At 37.7% G+C, this 22,701-nt stretch overlaps 1 protein-coding gene across 18 annotated transcripts in view; it reads left to right on the plus strand.

Moving 5' to 3' along the window:
- ANKHD1 (ankyrin repeat and KH domain containing 1) overlaps positions 1–22,701 on the plus strand; it is a 139,487-nt gene that overhangs the window by 26,169 nt on the left and 90,617 nt on the right. For 16 of the 18 annotated variants that reach the window (XM_039462116.2, XM_039462188.2, XM_039462347.2 and 13 more), the window contains 6 exons: positions 3,782–3,935; positions 8,419–8,575; positions 10,064–10,211; positions 10,932–11,079; positions 15,137–15,370; positions 18,592–18,686. In XM_039462116.2, the coding sequence (XP_039318050.1) occupies positions 3,782–3,935; positions 8,419–8,575; positions 10,064–10,211; positions 10,932–11,079; positions 15,137–15,370; positions 18,592–18,686 (936 nt within the window). The remainder of the gene's footprint in view (positions 1–3,781; positions 3,936–8,418; positions 8,576–10,063; positions 10,212–10,931; positions 11,080–15,136; positions 15,371–18,591; positions 18,687–22,701) is intronic. The other 2 variants (XM_039462142.2, XM_074380368.1) reach the window with 1 other exon arrangement.

Genomic DNA, 22,701 nt, shown 5'->3' on the forward strand with positions numbered 1-22,701 from the left:
AAATTGATTCTTCCCGAGAACTTAGGAATTTGCTGTCTTATATATGTGATACTAACATTATTGACACCCAGGAGGTCATTGCTACTGGTTCTTTCTTTTTCTACTGGTGGAGATCAGTCAGGCAATGAACAATCTGTCAGCTTTTCCATGATCTACTCAAATCTATTAAGGTTGTGTAGCAATCACTACTATCTAATGCCAGAACATTTTCATCAATCTGAAAAGAAACTTCAGACTCATTTACGGTAACTCCAGTTCTTCCCTTCTCCACTCCCTAGGCAACCTGTTGTCTTTATGGCTTTGCCAATGCTGGACATTTCATATAAATGGGATCATATAACGGGAACTTTCATGTCTTCCTTCTTTTACTAAAAATGATGTTTTCAAGGTTCATCTATATCATGTACTTACTCCGTTTGATGGCTGCATAATATTCAGTTGCATGAATATATATCACATTTTGTTTATCCATTCATTTACTTATGGATATTTGGGTTGTTTCTACTTTTTGGCTGTTATCAAGAATGCAGTATGAACATTTGTGTTTAAGTTTTTGTATGCACATGTATATTTTTAATTCTCCTAGGTATATACCTAAGAAGTAAAATTATTGAGTCATATGGTACTTCTATGTTTAACTTTTGAAGAACTGTCAAACTGTTTCCATGGTGGCTGCACCACTATATTTCCACCAGCAGTGTAGAAGGATGTTATATTAAATTTTTTTTTCTTTGAGACAGTGTCTTGCTGTGTCATCCAGGTGGAATGCAGTGGTACAATTATAGCTCAGTATAACCTTGAACTCCTGGGCTCAAGTGATCCTCCTACCTGAGCCTCCTGTGTAGCTGGGACTAGTTTTATGCTATGATGCTAGGCTAATTTTAAAATTTTTTTGTAGAGATAAGGTCATACTAGGTTCCCAGGCTGGTCTTGAACTCCTGTCCTCAAATGATCTCCCCACCTTGGCCTCCCAAAGTGCTAGGTTTATAGGCATGAGCCACCGTGCTCGGCTTGTACCTTAATTTTTTTGAGTGGACCATTCATCTCCAAGGCCCACCCCCTCCTCCCCCATTTTTTTGGAAGCAGTCTCACCATGTCACCCAGGCTGGAGTGCAGTGATGCAATCTCAGCTCACTGCAATCTCTGCCTCCTGGGTTCAAGCAATTCTTGTGCCTTAGCCTCCCAAATAGCTGAATTACAATCGTATTCCACCATACCTGGCTAATTTTGTAATTTTAGTAGTAACAGGGCTTCGCCATGTTGGCCAGGCTAGTCTCGAACTCCTGACCTCAAGTGATCTGTCCACCTTGGTTTCCCAAAGTGTAGGATTATAGGCATGAGCCACCACACCCAGCCTCCAAGCCTATTTTTAATTTTTTCCCTCTATCTGAAATATACTTCCCACCTCTGCCCCTGTGTCTGACCACGTGTTGCAGTTCTGTGCATCCTTCAAAGCCTGGTTCAAATGTTGTTTCTTATGCAAAGTTTTCACAGATTACTAGGGCTGGAAGTGATTTGTCCCTCATTAGTGCGTGCATAAGGTTATATCATTTATTTCTCTTTGGGGCCTTTTGTAATTGTTGTTGGAGTCTTTCTTATTTCTTCTACTACATTTTTGTATTATCATAGTGAGATAGATATATATATAAATTTTTAAAATGTACCTTTAGTAAATATAGGATAAATGAATGAGAGACTACTGGAAATCCTTAACTTGGCTTTTTAAAATATTACATGAGATATATCATATTTATAAAATAGGAATGGTAATATCTAAATACCATTACTGGAATGATGTTTTTACCTCTCCTCCCAACTGGCAGGTATGTATTCTGCAACTGTCTCCTAATTTCTTGGCCTTGCATTAAGCTATTGTATGAGCAGTTGCCTTTCAAGGTCATTTGACAACTGGCTGCCTGCATTTATCCATTGGATCTAGAATGGTATCTTTGTCTGTAGTTACATGTTAAAGAAGTTGTGTTACAGTACAGCTTCTTTTAGGTCTGAAGTTAAAGATTCATTTTGTAAAATTATAGTACATCATTAGATAATAAAATAAATGTAAATTATTTTAACTTTACTGTCTTTATTAGGATATATTTATTTGGTGTCCAGTGAAAACTGATGACCAACTAGCTAGGTATGCCAAATAATGTAGTCCAGATACTGTGGTCCTTTTATGTAATATGTAAATAATATACATATTACTCAAGAGTACTCATGTTCATGTTTACATGTATACACATATACTTTTAGTAAAATAAGAATCATACTATTTTGAATCTTGTGCATTTCACTTAATTTGATGAATATTCTCATATGCCATTAAATATGCTTCAAAAACATTTTTAAATAATTTTTTATTTTTTCCTCACAGCTGAGCCAGTGGTCACAAAAACTGTTTTTAATGATGACTGCATAGTAGTCCATCATGTGAATGTACAAAATGTATTTACCCAAATTCTGTATTGTAGTTAATTTTTCCTCATTTTTGGAATTTCAGTTAATGCTGCAGTGAACTAACTTGCACATTAATTTTTGTCTGGCTTTCCAGTAATTTGTTAATGAGCTTTTTAAGGTACTTTGATACACATTTCCAAATTGCTTCCCAGAAGGGTTGTATATATTTTATTTAAGAAAATTCATTTTGAATTAATTTGATTTGAAATTGGAGGGTTACTTGTTTATTTTTGTAAGTTGATTTTTGCTTATACCATTCATTCAACAAGTATGTATTAAGTTCATTCTATGTGCCAGGAATTCATAGGCCCAAAGTATAGCACTGTAAACAAAGTAGAGTTTCTAACCTCATGGAGTGTTCCTGTCTAAAGGACTCCAGGTATTTGTCAGTAGGTTAGTTCTTATTTTCCCTTATTTCAGAGTCAGAATTGAATAAATTATTTAGAAAAGAGGAAAATTTTCTCCTAATATCCTATCTATGCTATCAATTTTTTTTCTCTCTAGTCTATGTAGATTTTTCTCAGAGTTATGTTCATGTACTTGTTTCAGTAAAAAGTAAATGCTTTTTTATTTTTGAGATGGAGTTTTTGCTCTGTTGCCCAGGCTGTAGTGCAGTGGCACGATCTTGGCTCACTGCAACCTCCGTCTTCTCCTGGGTTCAAGTGATTCTCCTGCCTCAGCCTCTGGAGTAGCTGGGATTATAGGCACCTGCCACCCCACCCAGCTAATTTTTGTCTTTTTAGTAGAGATTAGGTTTTACCATGTTAGCCAGGATGGTCTCGAACTCCTGACCTCAGGTAAGTCCCCATGTTGGCCTCCCAAAGTGCTAGGATTACAGGCATGGAGCCACTGTGCCCAGCCCCTGCTTTTCTTTTTTCAGTATTAAATTTTTTTTTTTTTAATAGAGATGGGATTTTGCCTGGTTGCTCAGGCTGGTCTCAGATTCCTTAGCTCAAGCACTCTGGCAGTCTGCCCATCTGGGCCTCCCAAAGTGCTAAGATCACAGGCATGGGCCACTGTGACTGCCTAAATACTGCTTTTCATGCTCTGTATTAGTAACAGAAAATACACACATGCTCTGTATTAGTCACAGAAGATACAGTGCTTTTGAGGAAACTTTAGTGTATCTGTATTATACCTGCAGTCATGTCTGAAGGTAAACAAGACTGTTACCGTGTCCTTCAAAGTCCATGCCCATACTCCCATAATTTTTCTGCTTATATTTAACTTCCAATTAAGAAGTCATATTACCTTAAATTGTAGTTATTCTAATCATATTGATATTCGTTTCATGGATATTGCATCTTTATTTCATTAACAGGTTGAATCATTTATTTTGGACCAAGAAGATCTGGATAACCCAGTGCTTAAAACAACATCAGAGATATTCTTATCAAGTACTGCAGAAGGAGCAGACTTACGCACTGTGGATCCAGAGACACAGGCACGGCTAGAAGCATTGCTAGAAGCAGCAGGTACTTTACTTTTTGTTTTCTCTTTTTCGTCTCTTTAAAAGTCTAGATCTCTCGGGTTTTTTGGTTTTTTTTTTGAGACATAGTCTCACTCTGTTGTCCAGGCTGGAGTGCAATGGCATGATCTCAGCTCACTACAACCTCCGCCTCCTGGGTTCAAGCGATTCTTCTGCCTCAGCCTCCTGAGTAACTGGGACTACAGGCATGTACCACCATGTCTGGCTAATTTTTATATTTTTAGTAGAGATGGGGTTTTACCATATTGGCCAGGCTGGTCTCAAGCTCCTGACCTCCTGATCACCTGCCTCAGCCTCCCAAAGTGCTGGGATTACAGGTGTGAGCCACCGTGCCCAGTCAAGTCTAGATTTCTTTACAGAGTTACATGGGATTGTCCCAAAATTCTATAACATTATACAAAATTTAAAATCTCTAAAATTCATTTTACTTTTTATTTCCCAAAGAAAATGTTCACATTTTGGATTTCTGGGTTCAACTCATATTTTTAAGGTATTAAGATAATCAGCAGCTGGGTACAGGGGCTCACGCCTGTAGTCCTAGCACTTTGGAAGGCTGAGGCAGGTTGATTGCCTGAGCTCTAGAGTTCAAGACCAACCTGGGCAACATGGTGAAACCCTGTCTCTACTAAAATACAAAAAAGTACCCAGGTGTGGCAGCATGTGCTTGTAGGACAGGAGGCTAAGGCAGGGGAACTGCTTGAACCTGGGAGGTGGAGGTTTTAGTGAACCAAGATCACACCATTGTACTCCATCCTGAGCAACAGAGTGAGACTCTGGTATCTCAAAAAAAAAACCCCACAACGATAATCAGCTTGTTATCAAGGAAAAGTTACCTGTTAGTAATTACATTATAAAATTAAAATGTATTGGTTGGGCGTGGTGGCTCATGCCTGTAATCCCACCATTTTGGAATGCTGAGGCAGGTGGATCACAAGGTCAGGAGTTCAAAACGAGCCTGATCAACATGGTGAAACCCTGTCTGTACTAAAAATACAAAAATTAGCTGGGCATAGTGGTGTACCTGTAATCCCAGTTACTTGGGAGGCTGAGGCAAGAGAATTGCTTGAAATGGGACCTGGGAGGTGGAGGTTGAAGTAAGCCAAGATCGTGCCACTGCACTCTAGCCTGGGCTACTAAGCAAGACTCCATCTCAAAATAAAATAAAGTAAAATAAAATAATTTATGACTCTTTATCTGTACTGATTTGGGGAGCTGCATGTGATTACTTGTGTATTCACTTTATGCTTAACTTGATTTTAAATAGCTAATTTTTTTTTGAGACAGAGTCTTGCTCTGTCGCCCAGGCTGGAGTGCAACCTCTGACTACTGGGTTCAAGCAATTCTCCTGCCTCAGCCTCCCGAGTAGCTGGGACTACAGGCGTACCCCACCATGCCCGGCTAAATTTTGCATTTGTAGTAGAGACGGGATTTCACAATGTTGGCCAGGCTGGTCTCAAACTCCTGGCCTCAGGCAATCCACCCGCCTTGGCCTCCCAAAGTGCTGGGATTACAGGTGTGAGTCACTGCGCCTGGCCCTGGAATACCTCCTGAAGGACTTACCTGAGCTGAGATTGCATCATTGCGCTCTGGCTTGGGTAACAGTGCAAGACTTTTTCTAAAAAAAAAAAAAATTAGCTATTTAAAATCAAGTTAAACATAGATTACAGTGAATACTCAAGTAGTTAACATGCAGCTCCCTAAATCAGTACAGATAAAGAAGTCATACATTTATTAAATTTATCTCCCACATTTTTATTTTATAATGTAATTGCTAACAGGTAAGTTTTATAGTTAACTTTTTTAACTTTTTTTTTTTGAGATGGAGTCTCACGCTGTCATCCAGTCTGGTATGCAGTGGTACAATCTTGGCTCTCTGCCTCCTGGGTTCAAGCTCTTCTGCCTTTGCCTCCCAAGTAGCTAGGATTACAGGTGCCTGCCACCATGCCTGGCTAATTTTTTGTATTTTTAGTAGAGATGGGGTTTTACTATGTTGGCCAGACTGGTCTCGAACTCGTGATCTCATGATCCTTCCGCCTTGGCTTCCTAAGGTGCTGGTATTACAGGCATGAGCCACTGTGATTGGCTACTCTTTTTTTATTTTAATAAGCAGAAGTACATTCTAAAATAATGATAAAAAGTATGTATTTCTATTTTTTGTGTGTGTGGTATTATGTATATAGTAAGTGCATAAATCAGTAACAGTTGTTTATTATCAGCTACTATACATGATACTGTACATAATTGTATGTCCCACACTTTATGCAACTGGCAGTATGGTAGGTTTGTTTACACTGGCATCACCACAAATGCATGTGCTATGATGGCAGGTCATCACTATGCAATAGGAATTTTTCAGCTCCATTATCATCTTTGGGGACCACCATTGTACATATAGTCTGTCTTTAACCCAAACATTGTTATGCAGTGCATGACTATATTTCATATTGAAGATGAAAACTATGATTTATAGGCATGAGCCATTGCACCCAGCCTAGGAAGATAGAATTCTTGACACTATTTTAACTTAAACAAAATAAAGTTGAAAGTATTTTTTTCTTTAAGGTTCTTTGAAATTCTTAGAGAAAATTAAGAATTAGGCCATAGCAAGAACTTTCAAAAATTCTTTTCTAAATTATAAATGTAATATGTATTATAAAATAGCTAAAGCAACGTTAAATATATTAAGTAGATAATAAAACCTTCCCATTGTCTGTCAAGATTTACATATACTTCTGGACTTTCCCCCTTGTGGTAATATAAATACATCTTCATGTTTGAATATACATGATAGTTAAAAATGAAGTAGTATCATAATACACAAAATACAGCTTTTTTTTTCCCCACATAATTTATTGTGGGCATCCTTCCATGACAGTTTATGTTGATCTTTCTTTTTTTTATTAAAGGGTACAATAGTAGTCTGTTGCTTGGATGTACCATAATTAATTTTACCAATTTTGGCTTATATCTAGTTTTTCAGTATCACAAATAATGCTATAGTTTGTAGCCATATTTATCTGTAACTTTTCTTACTTGTGCAAGTATCTCTTTAGGACAGATTTATAGAAAGTGGTATCAATGGGTAAGAATATAGTTGCATTTAAAATTTTGGTAACTGACTGGGCGTAGTGGCCAATGCCTATAATCCCAGAACTTTGGGAGGCTGAGGCAGGTGGATCACTTGAGGTCAGGAGTTTGAGACTAGCCTGGCCAACATGGTGAAAACTCGTCTTTACTAAAAAAAAAATACAAAAGTTAACTGGGCATGGTGGCACATACCTTTAATCCCAGCTACTCAGGAAGCTGAGGCAAGAGAATCGTTTGAATATGGGAGGTGAAGGTTGCAGTGAGCAGAGATTGTACCAATGTAGTCTAGTCTGAGTGATAGAGCAAGACTGTCTCAAAAAATAAATAAGTGAAATAAAATTTTGACAACTATTGTTAAATTAATTCTTCAAGTTTGTGTTTGTATTTATTCCTATCAACAATTTTTGAGAGGACCTCACACTTCAGATGTTGTTTTATCAATTTCATAAATGAAAAATACCTCACCATTTAAATTGGCATTCATTTTGTTATTAGTAAATTGCGTTGGCAGCTCTTTGGAAATGATATAAATTCATTGGATGTTGTATATATAACTTTTAATTTTATTTTTAAGATTGAATTTAATTTAAAATGTTGCCCCAGAAGATGGTTGTCAGTGGGTATTTGACCAAAGGAAGAAACAATTGAATTGTTTGTTATGATATTACAGACTATCCCCCTTCTGAAATTACTACTGAAAATAGTATAGTCAGATATCCTATTCTAGAGTGCTTATGGTGTGACTGTGTATTTTGAAAGAAATCTCATTTACTTGATACAATTAGCATCATATGAAGTTACATGTTGAGTTAGTTAGAGGATAAATTAATATTATGTGCATTATAAAGGTAGAAAGACTGAAACATAGGTGGTTATGCCATGGCCTTTGATATTAGTGGCAGAATTGAAATGATCAACCTTATCTTCTTTTGTCAACCTAACCTATAGATTCTGTACCATTTCTTTTCCCTAGATAATAGTGTTTAGAAATATAATTACAAGCCGGGCACGGTGGCTCAAGCCTGTAATCCCAGCACTTTGGGAGGCTGAGGTGGGTAGATCACGAGGTCAAGAGATCGAGACCATCCTGGTCAACATGGTAAAACTCCGTCTCTACTAAAAATACAAAAAATTACCTGGGCATGGTGGCGCATGCCTGTAGTCCCAGCTACTCAGGAGGCTGAGGCAGGAGAATTGCCTGAACCCAGGAGGCGGAGGTTGCGGTGAGCCGAGATCGCGCCATTGCACTCCAGCCTGGGTAACAAGAGCGAAACTCCGTCTCAAAAAAAAAAAAAAAAAAAAAAAAAGAAATATAATTACAATTTGCACTTTTATACTTTTTTTTTGTCCTGCACTACCTGATTGATTGATGCACACTGAAGGGATTGGCAAATTGTCAACTGCTGATGGTAAAGCTTTTGCAGATCCTGAGGTACTCCGGAGACTGACATCCTCAGTTAGTTGTGCACTGGATGAAGCTGCTGCTGCGCTGACACGGATGAAAATAGAAAACAGCCACAATGCAGGACAAGTGGACACGTATGTGTTTAATGACTTTTGGTTGTTAAACATTTTCTTGAGTAGATTTTGGGGAGGTAGCCAGTTTTAGTTAAATATGTCTTTCAGTGGAGCTTATAAACTTTAGCTGAATGGATAATTATATTTTAAGTGGATATATAAATGTATATGTATTATGTAGCTATAAAAGTGGATATTATTGTTTCTTCATTCAGCTCTTATTCATTGAGCATTCTGTGGAATGTATAACACTAGAGTCTGTGAGAAATCCAAACTGAATAAGATCTGGTTTTCAGTTATAAGGAAGTTACTTACTCCAAAGGTTATTATAGTAAACCTCTGTGACTGCTTGAATACTGATATATGAAATGAGTTACTAATGCAGTAGCCTAGTTGCTTGCTACTCACATATGGTCCATGGGCTAGCAGTATCAGCATCACCTCAGACCTTATGAGATATGCAGAATCTCGGGCCCTACTCCAGATCCACTGAATCAGAATCTGTATTTTAACAAAAAATATGAGTAAATCGTATGCACATTAAAGTTTGAGACTCAGTTGTCTAGTTAGTCATTCTGTGGTAAAAGAGGTTTTCACCTTCACTATTACTAAATAAAAATTTCAGCTGTAGGATTATATCCCAACATGTCTTTGGGAATCATAGAAATAGAGTTTAAAAACGTGTATCTAATACAGGGGTGTCCAGTTTTTTGGCTTCCCTGGGCCACATTGGAAGAAAAATTGTCTTAGGCCATACATAAAATACAAACACTAAAAGCCAGGCATGGTGGCACATTTCCGTAACCAAGCACTTTGGGAGGCCAAGGTAGGAGGATCACTTGAGACCAGAAGTTCGAGACCAGCTTGGCCAACATGGCGAAAACTCATCTCTACTAAAAATATAAAAATTAGCCAGGTGTGGTGGCACACACCTGGAATCCCAGCTACTCGGGAGGCTAAGACACAAGAATCACTTGAACCTGGGAGGCAGAGGTTGCAGTGAGCCAAGATTGCACCACTGCATTCCTGCTTGAGTGACAGAGTGAGACTCTGTCTCAAAACAAAACAAAACAAAACAAAATACAAACACTAATGATAGCTGATAAACAAAAAGAAAAAAATTGCAAAAGTATTTTACAGTGTTTTAAGAAAGTTTACGAATTTGTATTGGGCTGCTTTCAAAGCTGTCCTAGGCCATGAGTTGGACTTGCTTGTTCTAATGCTTTAAAAAACTTCATTTAAAATTTGTTATGTTAGGAGACTTTAAAAGATAAAAATGACAGCTGGTTTCAAATTCACTCACTGGCTTTCTGGCTTGGTTGATAAACATGAATAATTGAAATTGCAGAAAAGATACTCGGCAAATAATATGTTCGTATAATTTTATCTCCTATATTAACATTTTTCTGTGTGTGAGTAACTCTTTATATTTAATACAATTTATCATAGGACCCCTGATAAATTTTTGAGTTTTTGTTTTGGTTAATTGTCGAATGGTTTTGTTTCCAGTCGCAGTCTAGCAGAAGCTTGTTCCGATGGGGATGTTAATGCTGTTCGTAAATTGCTAGATGAAGGCAGAAGTGTAAATGAACATACAGAAGAAGGAGAAAGCCTGCTGTGTTTGGCTTGTTCAGCAGGGTATTATGAATTAGCACAAGTAAGCAGAAATAATCTTTAGTGATTAAAATTGTGGAATGGTTTTGATGTTTTATTAATTTTTGTCACTTATAAGATAGATTATAATTAGAGGGCAGAGTCTTCTCTTCCCCCACCCCACTTCCCTTTTTGGCAGTAGGTAAAGTAGAAATGGATACATAGTTTATTTTGTTGCCTGTACATGCAACTGAGAATGGTTCATTTTTCTGCCACTTAACTCAAAGCTAATCCTAATAAGAAACAAATGGAAATAATTTTAAATTTGTCCTTAGAAACAATATACAACTGTAATGGAAAGTAGTCATTATTTTTATCACATTCAAGTTACCCCAATTCTTTTATTTTTTTTTTCATCTGTGTTAGAGCAGTACTGGAAATTAACCATGTTTTTACCAGTTTCTGTCTTGTGAGTATAGGTTTGCTGTTCTTTAGCTCTAGATAACCTCAAGTATAACATACTTTGACAAGAGCAATCACATTTTATAATAGGATGGCTAATATGATTGCCTACTTTAAGATTAACATGTAATGATACTGTAAAATATAGCACGTAACCAGGCATGTTGAGCAGTGAAAATTGGTATATTTTTTCAAAAGGTCATTATTGATTTTTCGTCACCCCTATTCTAGAAGAATATCTTCATAGATTCAGTATATTCTCTAGAAGTACTATTGTATAGTAAGAATTTACAATTTCTCTGTGTGTATATGTGTTTTGAAGGTATTGCTTGCTATGCATGCTAATGTTGAAGATAGAGGGAATAAAGGAGACATAACTCCCCTGATGGCAGCTTCCAGTGGAGGTTACTTAGATATTGTGAAATTATTACTTCTTCATGATGCTGATGTCAACTCCCAGTCTGCAACAGGTATGTAAAAAATGATGTATTAGTTGGGAGAAAAAAATTGACATAATTAATTGTTACCTGAGAAAAAAATTAGATTTCTGAGAAAAACCTGTGTAAACCTACAGAAAAATCTTAGCCCTTGTGTGGAATCTTTGAGTAAAATACAAATTAATCTGATATCCTCAAAAGTCCTTAAAACACTTAGATTCTCTTTAGTCAACATTGAGTTTTTGTGGTATAAACATAATGAAACATTATTCAGACTTAAAAAAAAGGAAGAGATCCTGCCATTAGCCACAACATGGATGGACCTGAAGGACATTATGCTACTGAAATAAGCCAGACACAGAAAGAAAAGTATTGTATGACTTCACTTTTTTCCCCCCCACAGTCTTGTGGATGTATGCATGCATGATCTCACTTACATGTGGAATATTGAAAATGTACAAAAAGTGTCAAATATATAGAGATAAGACATTGGTTACCAGGTCAGGGGTGGGGAGAAGAAATGGAAGAAGTAGGTCAAAGGATACAAAGTAGTGAATACATAGAATGAATAAGTCAAAAAATCTGATGTACAACATGAGGACTCTAATTAATAATAGTATATTATATTCAGGATTTTTGCCAAATGAGTAGATCATGCTACTCTTGCCACAGGGGACAAAATTAGATAGCTATGTGAGAAGAATATGTTAATTTGTTCTATTGTAGTAACCATTTTACTGTATATGTGTCTTATAACAACATGTTACATGCCTTACGTAAATAATATATATGGAGGCAAAATTGTAAACTATGTTTCTTATAATTCTTTATCTTCAATACAAAACACTTTAGATTATAGATAAACCTGAGTGTTTACCCTATAGGCTTTCTTACATGTTGAGTGTGCTGAATACATTTACTAATTAAGATAATCTTTTTTTTTTTTTTGAGATGGAGTCTTGCTTTGTCACCCAGGCTCGATTGCAGTGGTGCTATCTCTGCTCACTGTAACCTTCGCCTCCCAAGTTCAAGAGATTCTCCTGCCTCAGCTTCCCAAGTAGCTGGGATTATAGGTGCATACCATCACACCTGGCTAATTTTTTGTAACTTTTTTAGTAGAGATAGGGTTTCACCATCTTGGCCATGCTGGTCTTGAACTCCTGATCTCAGGTGATCTGCCCACCTCAGCCTCCCAAAGTGCTGGGATTACAGATGTGAGTCACCAAGCCTTGCCAAGGTTTTCTTGTATAGCAACAGTCCTCAACCTTTTTGGCACCAAGGACAATTGGAAGACAATTTTTCCACACGTAGGTGTGGGGGGAATGTTTTTGGAATGAAACTATTTCACCTCAGATAGTCAGCCAGTTGTCTCATAAGGAGCAGACAACCTAGATCCCTCGCCCATCATTTATTTGAACTGAGCAGCTTTGTACATACTGTAGTTGGAACCCTTGAAAGTGGTTCTTTCTGTATTAATTAAATATAGAAAATATCTCTTACATTTACATAAAAGAAAACAGTTAATTTTAGAGCATGTTGGTGAACCAATAGATTGATTTACTTATTTTTTTGTCTGATTATGAAAATAATATATGCTTGTTGGAAGAACATTTGAGAAATGCAGAGAAGTAGGAAGAGTAAAAGATTACTCCCGTAATCTCTGTTGTACAGAAATCACTGCTATTACTGTTAGTTTAGTTCCTTCCAGTATTTTTGATGTATAAAGTTATGCAGTTGAAATTATACCCTATGTGCAATTTTGTTTGACTTTACTTATTTTCTATTCTATTAACTTTTTAACAAACTTTTTTAAAGGTTACATAATATTTCATAGAATTGATATACCATAATTTTTAGGGGCAGAGGGCATTAATAGGTTGTGAACCACAGCAAAAGATTTTAAATTAAGATGATGACATCAATTACTTTGCTCTGGTTAGCAGCATTATGCTATATACATACTCTTTTTAAAAATACTCAAAAAGATGATGCTGCCATCAAGAAAGTTTTAAATTTCTCCTTGAGGTTTTTTTGAGATCATCAAATTCAGTGGGTTTTAAGGTTGTTTTCTGTCAAATAACCCTAACTTTAAGCCAAACCGTATATGGAAGCACAGATATAATATTACACAGATAAAAGGGGAATTGATCTAAAGTAGAAATACTTGGGGGGTTTGATTTCTGGAACCTAGGTCTCCCCATCTCCTCTGCTGTAGAACTTCTTGGAAGGGGGGATTCTAAAGTTCTTTGGAATACAATTTGAAAACCATATTGTTCTTAGTACCTTTCTTTTTATTTCGAAAGAGAAAAGGGCTTGCCTGAGATGAAGTCCCTCCTTCTTCTTCTTCTTCTTTTTTTTCTTTTTTTAGCTGAAATAGATATACTATGTAGAAGGAAGGGATTATTATGTACCATGCAGTAAGCACATACTCTTTGATGGGCTCTTCAGTATACTCTCCATGTGGCCATTTCAGACATTTTTCTCAAACCCCACACATACCCCTCCTCACTTCCACTGATTGCCTTAACTCATACTTCATTGGAAAAATAGAAATTTCCAGAAGGAAATTGGGTCATCTTCTCACCAATAATTTCTAGTCAAGTTCATATTTTAATTAATTAATTCATTCACTTTGTTCAGTAAGCTGCACCTACTGCCTGCATGTCAGAATCACTTAAGAGAGCTTGTTAAAAATATAGGTTCCCAGGAGTCTTCCTTCTGTATTCCAAAGCAGTCAGTATCAGGAGAGACAAGGGCTGATAAACCACAGCTCTATATTGCAGCTCTGTGAGGGGATGTGGTCGCTATTCTGGTCACCTACTTTTATTTAATGCATTTTGTTTGATGCCAAATATCCTTTTCTGCCTTTATGGATCCTACTTAACTTTTGAGGTCCAATCCAAATGTAGCTACTGCTGCTTTTTTAAAAAACAAACAATTCCAGTTTTATTGGCATAGTTCATGTACAGTAAAATTCACTTAAGTATACAATAATGATTTTTAGTACATTTGTAGTTGTACAACTATCAGTACAATCTAATTATAGAATATTTCCATCATCTCAGTCTCAGACAACTACTAATCTACTTTCTGCCTCTAATAGATTTGCTTTTCTGTGTATTTTTTGTTGTCCAAACCTTTATAGTATATAGTCTTTCGTATTTGGCTTCCCTGAAAGTCTTTTTTTTCTGGCGACAAGGTCTTGCTCTGTTTCCCAGATAAGAGGGCAGTAATGTGATTGTAGCTCACTGCAGCCTTAAACTCCTGGGCTCAAGTGATCCTCCTGTCTCCTGCCTCCAGAGTAGCTGGGACTACAGGTGTATGCCACCATGCCTGGCTCAGTTCTTTTTAGTAGAGATACCGTGTTGCCCAGACTGGTCTCAAACTCCTGGGGGTCAAGCAGCCCTCCCATTTTGGCCTCCTAAAGTGCTGGGATTACAGTTGTGGGCCATTGCACCTGGTCAGAAAATCTTTTAATTAGTAAGAAAATTGGCTGGTTGAGGTGGCTCATGCCTGTAATCACAGCACTTTGGGAGCTTGAGGCAGGTGGAACACCTGAAGTCAGGAGTTTGAGACCAGCCTGGCCAACATGGTGAAAACCCTTCTGTATTAAAAATGCAAAAATTAGCCAGGCCTGGTGGTGGGCGCTTGAAATCGGGAGGCAGAGGTTGCAATGAGCAAAGATCGCACCATTGCACTTCAGCCTGGGTGGCAGAGCGAGACTCTGTCTCAAAAAAAAAAAAAACGAGCCAGGCGTAGTGGCTCACACCTGTAATCCCAGCACTTTGGGAGGCTGAGGTGGGTGGATCACCTGAGGTCAGGAGTTTGAAACCACCCTGACCAACAAGGTGAAACAAAAAAAAAAAGAAAAAGAAAATTAAGGTGATGCTTCTAACCAATGATAATGAGAAAAAGTTGAGATAGTAGTTGTAGTGAATTGTGTAAGGGAATTGAAGAGGTATACCTAGTGTATTAGCATAATCATAATTGTATCTGTTCTGATTTTATATTTCTGTTTTTCTTTTTTTACTCTTTTATTTTTTTAATATGTATTCTGTTTATGTATTATATTTCTCTTTGTTCTTTTTAGGAAACACTGCACTAACTTATGCCTGTGCTGGAGGATTTGTTGACATTGTTAAAGTGCTCCTTAATGAAGGTGCAAATATAGAAGATCATAATGAAAATGGACATACTCCCTTAATGGAAGCAGCCAGTGCAGGTCATGTGGAAGTTGCAAGAGTTCTTTTAGATCATGGTGCAGGCATCAACACCCATTCTAATGAATTCAAAGAAAGTGCTCTTACGCTTGCATGCTATAAAGGTACTTAACATATGCATGAATATTTATAATGTTTTTCATAACCACTTTGAATATTTGAGTTAACTTTATATTGCTTATGTTTTCCCTGTGCTATAAAATTACCTAGTTTAAAAGAGATTATATAGAAAGTCTATTTTAGCCAGTATTGCCTGTAATATAGTTTTCTAATATATGTTTATTATTTTAATTCATATTTACTGGGTTAACTGTGAAGTTAACCCAAACACTTAGCATAGATTTAGAGGGTTTCCATTATTTAATAAGTTTTGTTTTATATGCTTTTTCCAGTGTTTATTTAAAAAATAGTACATGCCAGTAATACACACAATACTGAAAATCTGAAAAACAGAATAACACAAAGAAAAGAAATTTTTCTTTTTTTCTTTTTTCTTTTCTTTTGTCACTCTGCCACTCAGACTTGAGTGCAGTGGTGCAGTCTCAGCTCACTGCAATCTTTGCCTCCTGGGCTCATGTGATTCTCGTGCCTTGGCCTCCCGGGTAGCTGGGACTACAGGCATGCGCCACAGATGCCTAGCTAATTTTTGTATTTTTAGTTTATGGTTACTTTAAAGCTGTTTCACTATGTTGACCAGGCTGGCCTTGAATTCCTGACCTCAAGTGATCCTTCTGCCTCAGCCTCCCAAAGAGCCGGGATTACAGGCATGCATCACCACACCCAGCTAAAGAAAAGAAATTTTAAAATGACATGTAATGGTACCATATAAAGATAAAGAAGCATGTAAACAATATTTTAGTGTGCATATTTCCATTGTGTTTTTAAGTATGTTTATATACGAACATATGTATTTTAATCAAAAGCTATACTCTAACAGATTTATAGTCTACTTCTTTTATTTAGCAGTATACAATAGACATTTTTCATCTCAATAAATATTCTTTATTTTTTATTTTTATTTTTTTGAGACGGAGTTTCGTGCTTATTGCCCAGGCTGGAGTACAGTGGCATGATCTCAGCTCACTGCAACCTCTGCCTCCTGGGTTCAAGCAATTCTCCTGTCTCAGCCTCCCAAGTAGCTGGGATTATGGGCGCATGCCACCATGCTTGGCTAATTTTTGTATTTTTAGTAGAGACAGGGTTTCATTATATTGGTCAGGCTGATCTCGAACTCCTGACTGCAGGTGATTCATCCACCTCGGTCTCCCAAAGTGCTGGGATTATGGGCATGAGCCACTGCAGCCGGCCTATTTTTTATTATTTTTAGAGATAGGGTTTTGCCCTGTTGCCCAGGATGGAGTGCAGTGGCACTGTCAGAGCTCACTGTAGCCTCAAACTCCTGGGTTCAAGCGATCCTCCTGCCTCAGTCTCCTGAATAGGTAGGATTCCAGGCTCATGTCACCATACCCAGCTAATTTTATTTTTATTTTTTTGTACAGATGGAAGTCTCACTCTATTGCCCAGGCTGGTCTGAACCTCCAGGCCTCAATTAATCTTTCTACCCCAGACTCCCAAAATGTTAGTATTATAGGTATAAGCTACCATACCTGGCCTCAATAAATATTTGTACACTAACTTTTGATGATCATGTACTATTTTACTATTTCATTTAGGATTAAAATTGGCTACGTATATCACAGATTCTAAATTAATAATGATTTGAACAAAAGAGAATTAGAAGGGTAAGCTGTTTAGCGCTAGTACGGCAGTTCCGTTGTCATCAGGAGCTCATAATTATGTTTTTTTTCTCTACTATCCTATAATGTGGTTTGTATCCTCAAGATTACAATAAACCTATAAACCAGGATGGTAGCCAGGACCCCAGCAGTTTGCTATCTAGGAATGATAAAGATGTTAAGGGCAAAATAAGGAGTGCCTCTCAATTTAGCAAGCTTTCTTTAAAGAGTCTTCCTAGGTGTGCAGCCTTGTAACTACCACTTAAATCTCATTGGCTACATATAGCTGCAAGAGGGGCAGAGAAATATAGTCTTCTAGTCAGGTAAGTTGCCCAGATGAAATTGGAGTTCTGTTATTAAAAACAATAAGAGAATGCTGGGTGCAGTAGCTCACACCTATAATCACAGCACTTTGGGAGGCTGAGGCAGGAGGGTCTCTTGAGGCCTAGCTCAGTCCTAGGTACTGGGGTGGCTGAGGTGGGAGGATCCCTTGAGTCTTCGAGTTCGAGGCTGCAGTCAGCTATGATCATGCCACTGCACTATAGCCTGGTCAATAGAGACCCCATCTTTAAAAAAGAGAAAGAATAAAAGAATGGATATTGGATAGGGAACTAGCAGTCTTTGCCAAATACATCAGATAGATGCACATAATTACCTATTGTTGGACACTTGAATTGTTTCCAGGTTTTCAGTATTATTAAAAACACTGTGATAACATCCTTGTGCAGACATTTTTGCCTAATCTCTGATTATTTCCTTAGGATAAATTCCTGGAAGTGGAATTGCTGGGTCAAAGGGTATGGACATTTTTAAGGCTTTTGATACATATTGCCAAATTGCCTTCTAGAAAGGTTCAAACAATTTATACTCCCACCAGCAATGTTTGAGAGTGCCCTTTACCCCACCCTATACCCCTACCAACACTGGGTATTATCTGGTATACTTTTTAATATTTGCCATTTTGATAGTAAAAAAAAAAAAAGGTGTCTTATTTTAATTTGCATTTCTTTAATAGGAAGGTCGTTTTCATCAGTTTAATATTCACTTGCATTTCGTTCTTGAATTATCATTTCATATCCTTCACCCATTATTCTGCTGGAGGGTTTGTCTTTTTCTTATTGACTATCAAGGCTTTTTGTTTATTCACTGTATCAAGAGGATTGAAATTATTTTAAATGGAGTTTTCTGTGCCTGCTTATTGCCACAGTGGGTTTATGGTTACTTTAAAGCTGTTTTTCTGGAATATATGATCCAAAGATACTTTACTTGGCTTTCTGTTTGATCCCAGTGTTTTCATTAGCTAAATAATTATGCATATTCAACCAAGGTAAAAGCATTATTACTTTACTTACCTTGAATTATGTGCCTTAGACTAATTCAGTCTTTAAAGCCTAGATAATAAGACCTTGAAAAAAGCCTATATATTGCTTTGAATGGGCTTTGTAAAACTGTTCACTGATTTATTTATTGAATGTAAAATAAGTTATCAAATTCTTGGATAGACATCTGAAGAAAAAGAATCCATGCTTCAATACTTAAGTATTAAACTGATAGTCAATTACTTTAAAATTTCTATTCCTCTTTTCAAGGCCATTTGGATATGGTTCGCTTTCTACTTGAAGCTGGTGCAGATCAAGAGCACAAAACAGATGAGATGCACACTGCCTTAATGGAGGCCTGCATGGTAATTTTAAATTACACTCACTTGAGATTTTATGGGAAGAAAAGTTCATATGTGTTTAAGCCTTTGAGAGTTATCAATTGGTGTTGGGTTTATATAATTTTTTAACTCGATGCTAAATTAAACACAGTAAATTCTTGAATGCCTCTGCTTTTGGAAGAGAACAGTAAAGTATTTGGCCTTAGGATTGTTATTGATAAAACTTTAATTTTGGAGGTAATAGACATAGTTCTAGTGTTTTTATAGTTTCATATTAAAATCATATATAGCAAATTAACTTCAAAAATATATTGACTCAAACTATATGGATAGCCTATGAAACATTTAACTGTTTTTGTTTGTTTGTTTGTTTTTGTTTTTGTTGTTTTTTTTTGAGACAGAGTTTCGCTCTTGTACCCAGGCTGGAGTGCAATGGCATGATCTCGGCTCACTGCAACCTCCGCCTCCTGGGTTCAGGCAATTCTCCTGTCTCAGCCTCCTGAGTAGCTGGGATTACAGGCACGCATCACCATGCCCAGCTAATTTTTTGTGTTTTTAGAAGAGACGGGGTTTCACCTTGTTGACCAAGATGGTCGCGATCTCTTGACCTCGTGATCCACCCGCCTCGGCCTCCCAAAGTGCTGGGATTACAGGCTTGAGCCACCGCGCCTGGCCTGTTTTTTTTTTTTTTTTTTTTTTTTTAAGGATAATCTAGAATATTTTTTAATAACAAACCTTTTGCGTCACAGAGAATAATAATCACCTTTAGTGCTGTCAATCCAGAAATCCTTTTTCTACTTCTGTAAACACATATATATTATGCATATATGCATATCTAAAAGAGAGTGCAAATACAGAGAAACTCAACGCATTCTGATAAATACGTAAGACAGATTTAATGGCAAGAAAATTACCTGGAAATACAAATGTGTTTTTCAGATGTGTTTAAATAAGCTCATCATTACATATTTTAATTTCTATTTCGTTGACTATTGCTGTGTAACAAATCACTCAAAACATAGTGGCTTAATGCAGCAGCCACATATTATCTCTGTCTATTTTTTTTTTTTTTTTTTTTTTTGAGACGAGTCTCACTCTGTTGCCTCGTCTGGAGTGCAGTGGTGTGACCTTAGCTCACTGCAACCTCCGCCTCCTAGGTTCAAGTGATTCTTATGCCTAAGCCTCCCAAGTAGATTCAAGTGATTTTCGTGCCTCAGCTCCCAAACCTCCCAGGTATATCTCACACAATCTTATGTCTCATATGATTCTGTTGGTTGATTGGGTGGTTTTTCTGTAGATCTCTCTCTCTCTTTTTTTTTTTTGAGACAGAGTTTCACTCTTGTTACCCAGGCTGGAGTGCAATGGCGCGATCTCAGCTCACCGCAACCTCCGCCTCCTGGGTTCAGGCAATTCTCCTGCCTCAGCCTCCTGAGTAGCTGGGATTACAGGCACAAGCCACCATGCCCAGCTGATTTTTTGTATTTTTAGTAGAGATGGGGTTTCAACATGTTGACCAGGATGGTCTCGATCTCTCGACCTCGTGATCCACCCGCCTCGGCCTCCCAAAGTGCTGGGATTACAGGCTTGAGCCACCGCGCCCGGCTTCTCTCTTTTTTTTTGAAGACAGACTCTCGTTCTGTTAACCCAGGCTAGAGTGCAGCGGCACTGTCATGGCTCACTACAGCCTGTATCCCCTGTACTCAAACAGTCCTCTCGCCTCAGCTTCCCAAGTACCTGAGACTAGAGGGACATGTCACCATGCCCAGCTTTTAAATTTTTCGTAGAGATGATATCTCACTATGTTGCCTAGGCTTTAAGAAAAGAGTTGTATTGGGAGGCCGAGGCGGGTGGATCACGAGGTCAAGAGATCGAGACCACCCTGGTCAACATGGTGAAACCCCCGTCTTTACTAAAAATAGAAAAAATTCGCTGGGCATGGTGGTGCGTGCCTGTAATCCCAGCTACTCAGGAGGCTGAGGGAGGAGAATTGCCTGAACCCAGGAGGCAGAGGTTGCGTGAGCCAAGATCATGCCATTGCACTCCAGCCTGGGTAACAAGAGCAAAACTCCATCTCAAAAAAAAAAAAAAGAAAAGAAAAAAGAGTTGTATGTATTTATTTACTTTTTTTTTTTTAACAATTCCTCTCTTAATATATGTACTGAAGATATGTTAGCAGAATCTATATAAAAAAAAAAAATCTTCAAACTTCAGCTGCGTGTGGTGGCTCATGCCTGTAATCCTAGCACTTTGAGAGGCTGAGGCAGGTGGATCACTTTAGGCCAGGAGTTCAAGACTAGCCTGGCCAACATGGTGAAACCCCATCTCTACTAAAAATACGAAACTTAGCCAGGCATAGTGGTGTGCACCTGTAATCTCAGCTACTTGGGAAGCTGAGACACGAGAATCACTTGAATTTGGGAGGTGGAGGTTGCAGTGAGCTGAGATCACACCACTGCACTCCAGCCTGGGTGACAGAGCAAGACTCTTTTTTTAAATAAAAAAAGAATTCAAGTAAATTCAAGTAAAACAATTTATTGAGAGCCTAGAGGAGATAGGCACAATAGCAATTCCGTGATCTGTAGACACTTAAAAATCCTTGTTTTCTTTTTTTTTTTTTTTTTTTTTTTTTTTTGAGGTAGAGTTTCGCTCTTGTTACCCAGGCTGGAGTGCAATGGCGCGATCTCGGCTCACCGCAACCTCCGCCTCCTGGGTTCAGGCAATTCTCCTGCCTCAGCCTCCTGAGTAGCTGGGATTATAGGCACGCACCTCCATGCCCAGCTAATTTTTTGTATTTTTAGTAGAGATGGGGTTTCACCATGTTGACCAGGTTGGTCTCGATCTCTCGACCTCGTGATCCACCCGCCTCGGCCTCCCAAAGTGCTGGGATTACAGGCTTGAGCCACCGCGCCCGGCCAAAAATCCTTGTTTTCTTTTCGATTAGAAATACATTTCAACTACCAGATAACTCAGTACAGTAATTTGGTTAAAATTATTTTATTTTACATGTCTTTGAAGTATTAGTAAAACTAAAATTTTAATGTGAAGTCATCTGTTCTTGGCATTATATCAGAAGTGATTAAAGCTGGGCTAGTCATTTAGCTAAATATAATAAAAGTCTTGATGGATATTGAAATCTAACAATTAAGGTTTCTTTATTTAATTCTTTTTTGGTTTTGAGACAGGGTCTCTGTCACTTAGGCTGGAGTACAGTGGCATGATCTTGGCTCACTGAAACCTCTGCCTCCTGCGCTCAAACAGTCCTCCTGCCTCAGCCTCCCAAGTAGCTGTGGCTACAGGTGCACACCATTAGCTTAACTAATTTTTGTATTTTTTTGTAGAAACGTGGTTACACCCTGTTGCCCAGCGTGGCCTCGAACATCTGGGCTCAAGCTGTCAGCCTGCCTCCGCTTCCCAAAGTGGTGGGGTTACAAGTGTTAGCCACCATGCCCAGCCTTATTTCTTTAATAAAAGAACTACTAAACCTTATTCTTCTCCTCAGTATTTATTTTTCCTTAGCAACATTTTGGTCATTTTTGAAATATAGTACAACATAGCCTCTGACCTTATGTACCGCAACAAGCATTAAGACCCACATAAATCTGACATTAAGAATTTGAAATTAAAGAAGGATATTTATGGTGATAAGTAGAATTGATACCTACCATGAGAATATTTTATTGTTAATTGCCTTACTATCTATGCAGATAGGCCATGGTAAAAATTTTTTCCAAATGAATCTTTATTTTTACGTCTTTACCTCATTGCAACAAGGCATTGTGATTAGGAAAAATATAGGATAGTGTCAATCCAGAGAGGTTTATGTTGGTGACATAATCCCAAGTGGCAATGACTTCACATAATTTGTTGTGTTATTTTTTGACATGCCTTTGTTTCTGAAATAGATCTCATACAGTTTCTGCATTTGAATATGAAAACCTGAATTTGAGTATATGGCTATAGTTGACCTGGCAGTAGTATAACCTGGTTATTTTGAGGTCTTGTTGACTATAGATTTCAGTTTTTTGAACTTCAAAAAATA

The sequence above is a fragment of the Saimiri boliviensis genome, chromosome 1, assembly GCF_048565385.1.
Source record: "Saimiri boliviensis isolate mSaiBol1 chromosome 1, mSaiBol1.pri, whole genome shotgun sequence".
NCBI lineage: Eukaryota > Metazoa > Chordata > Mammalia > Primates > Cebidae > Saimiri > Saimiri boliviensis.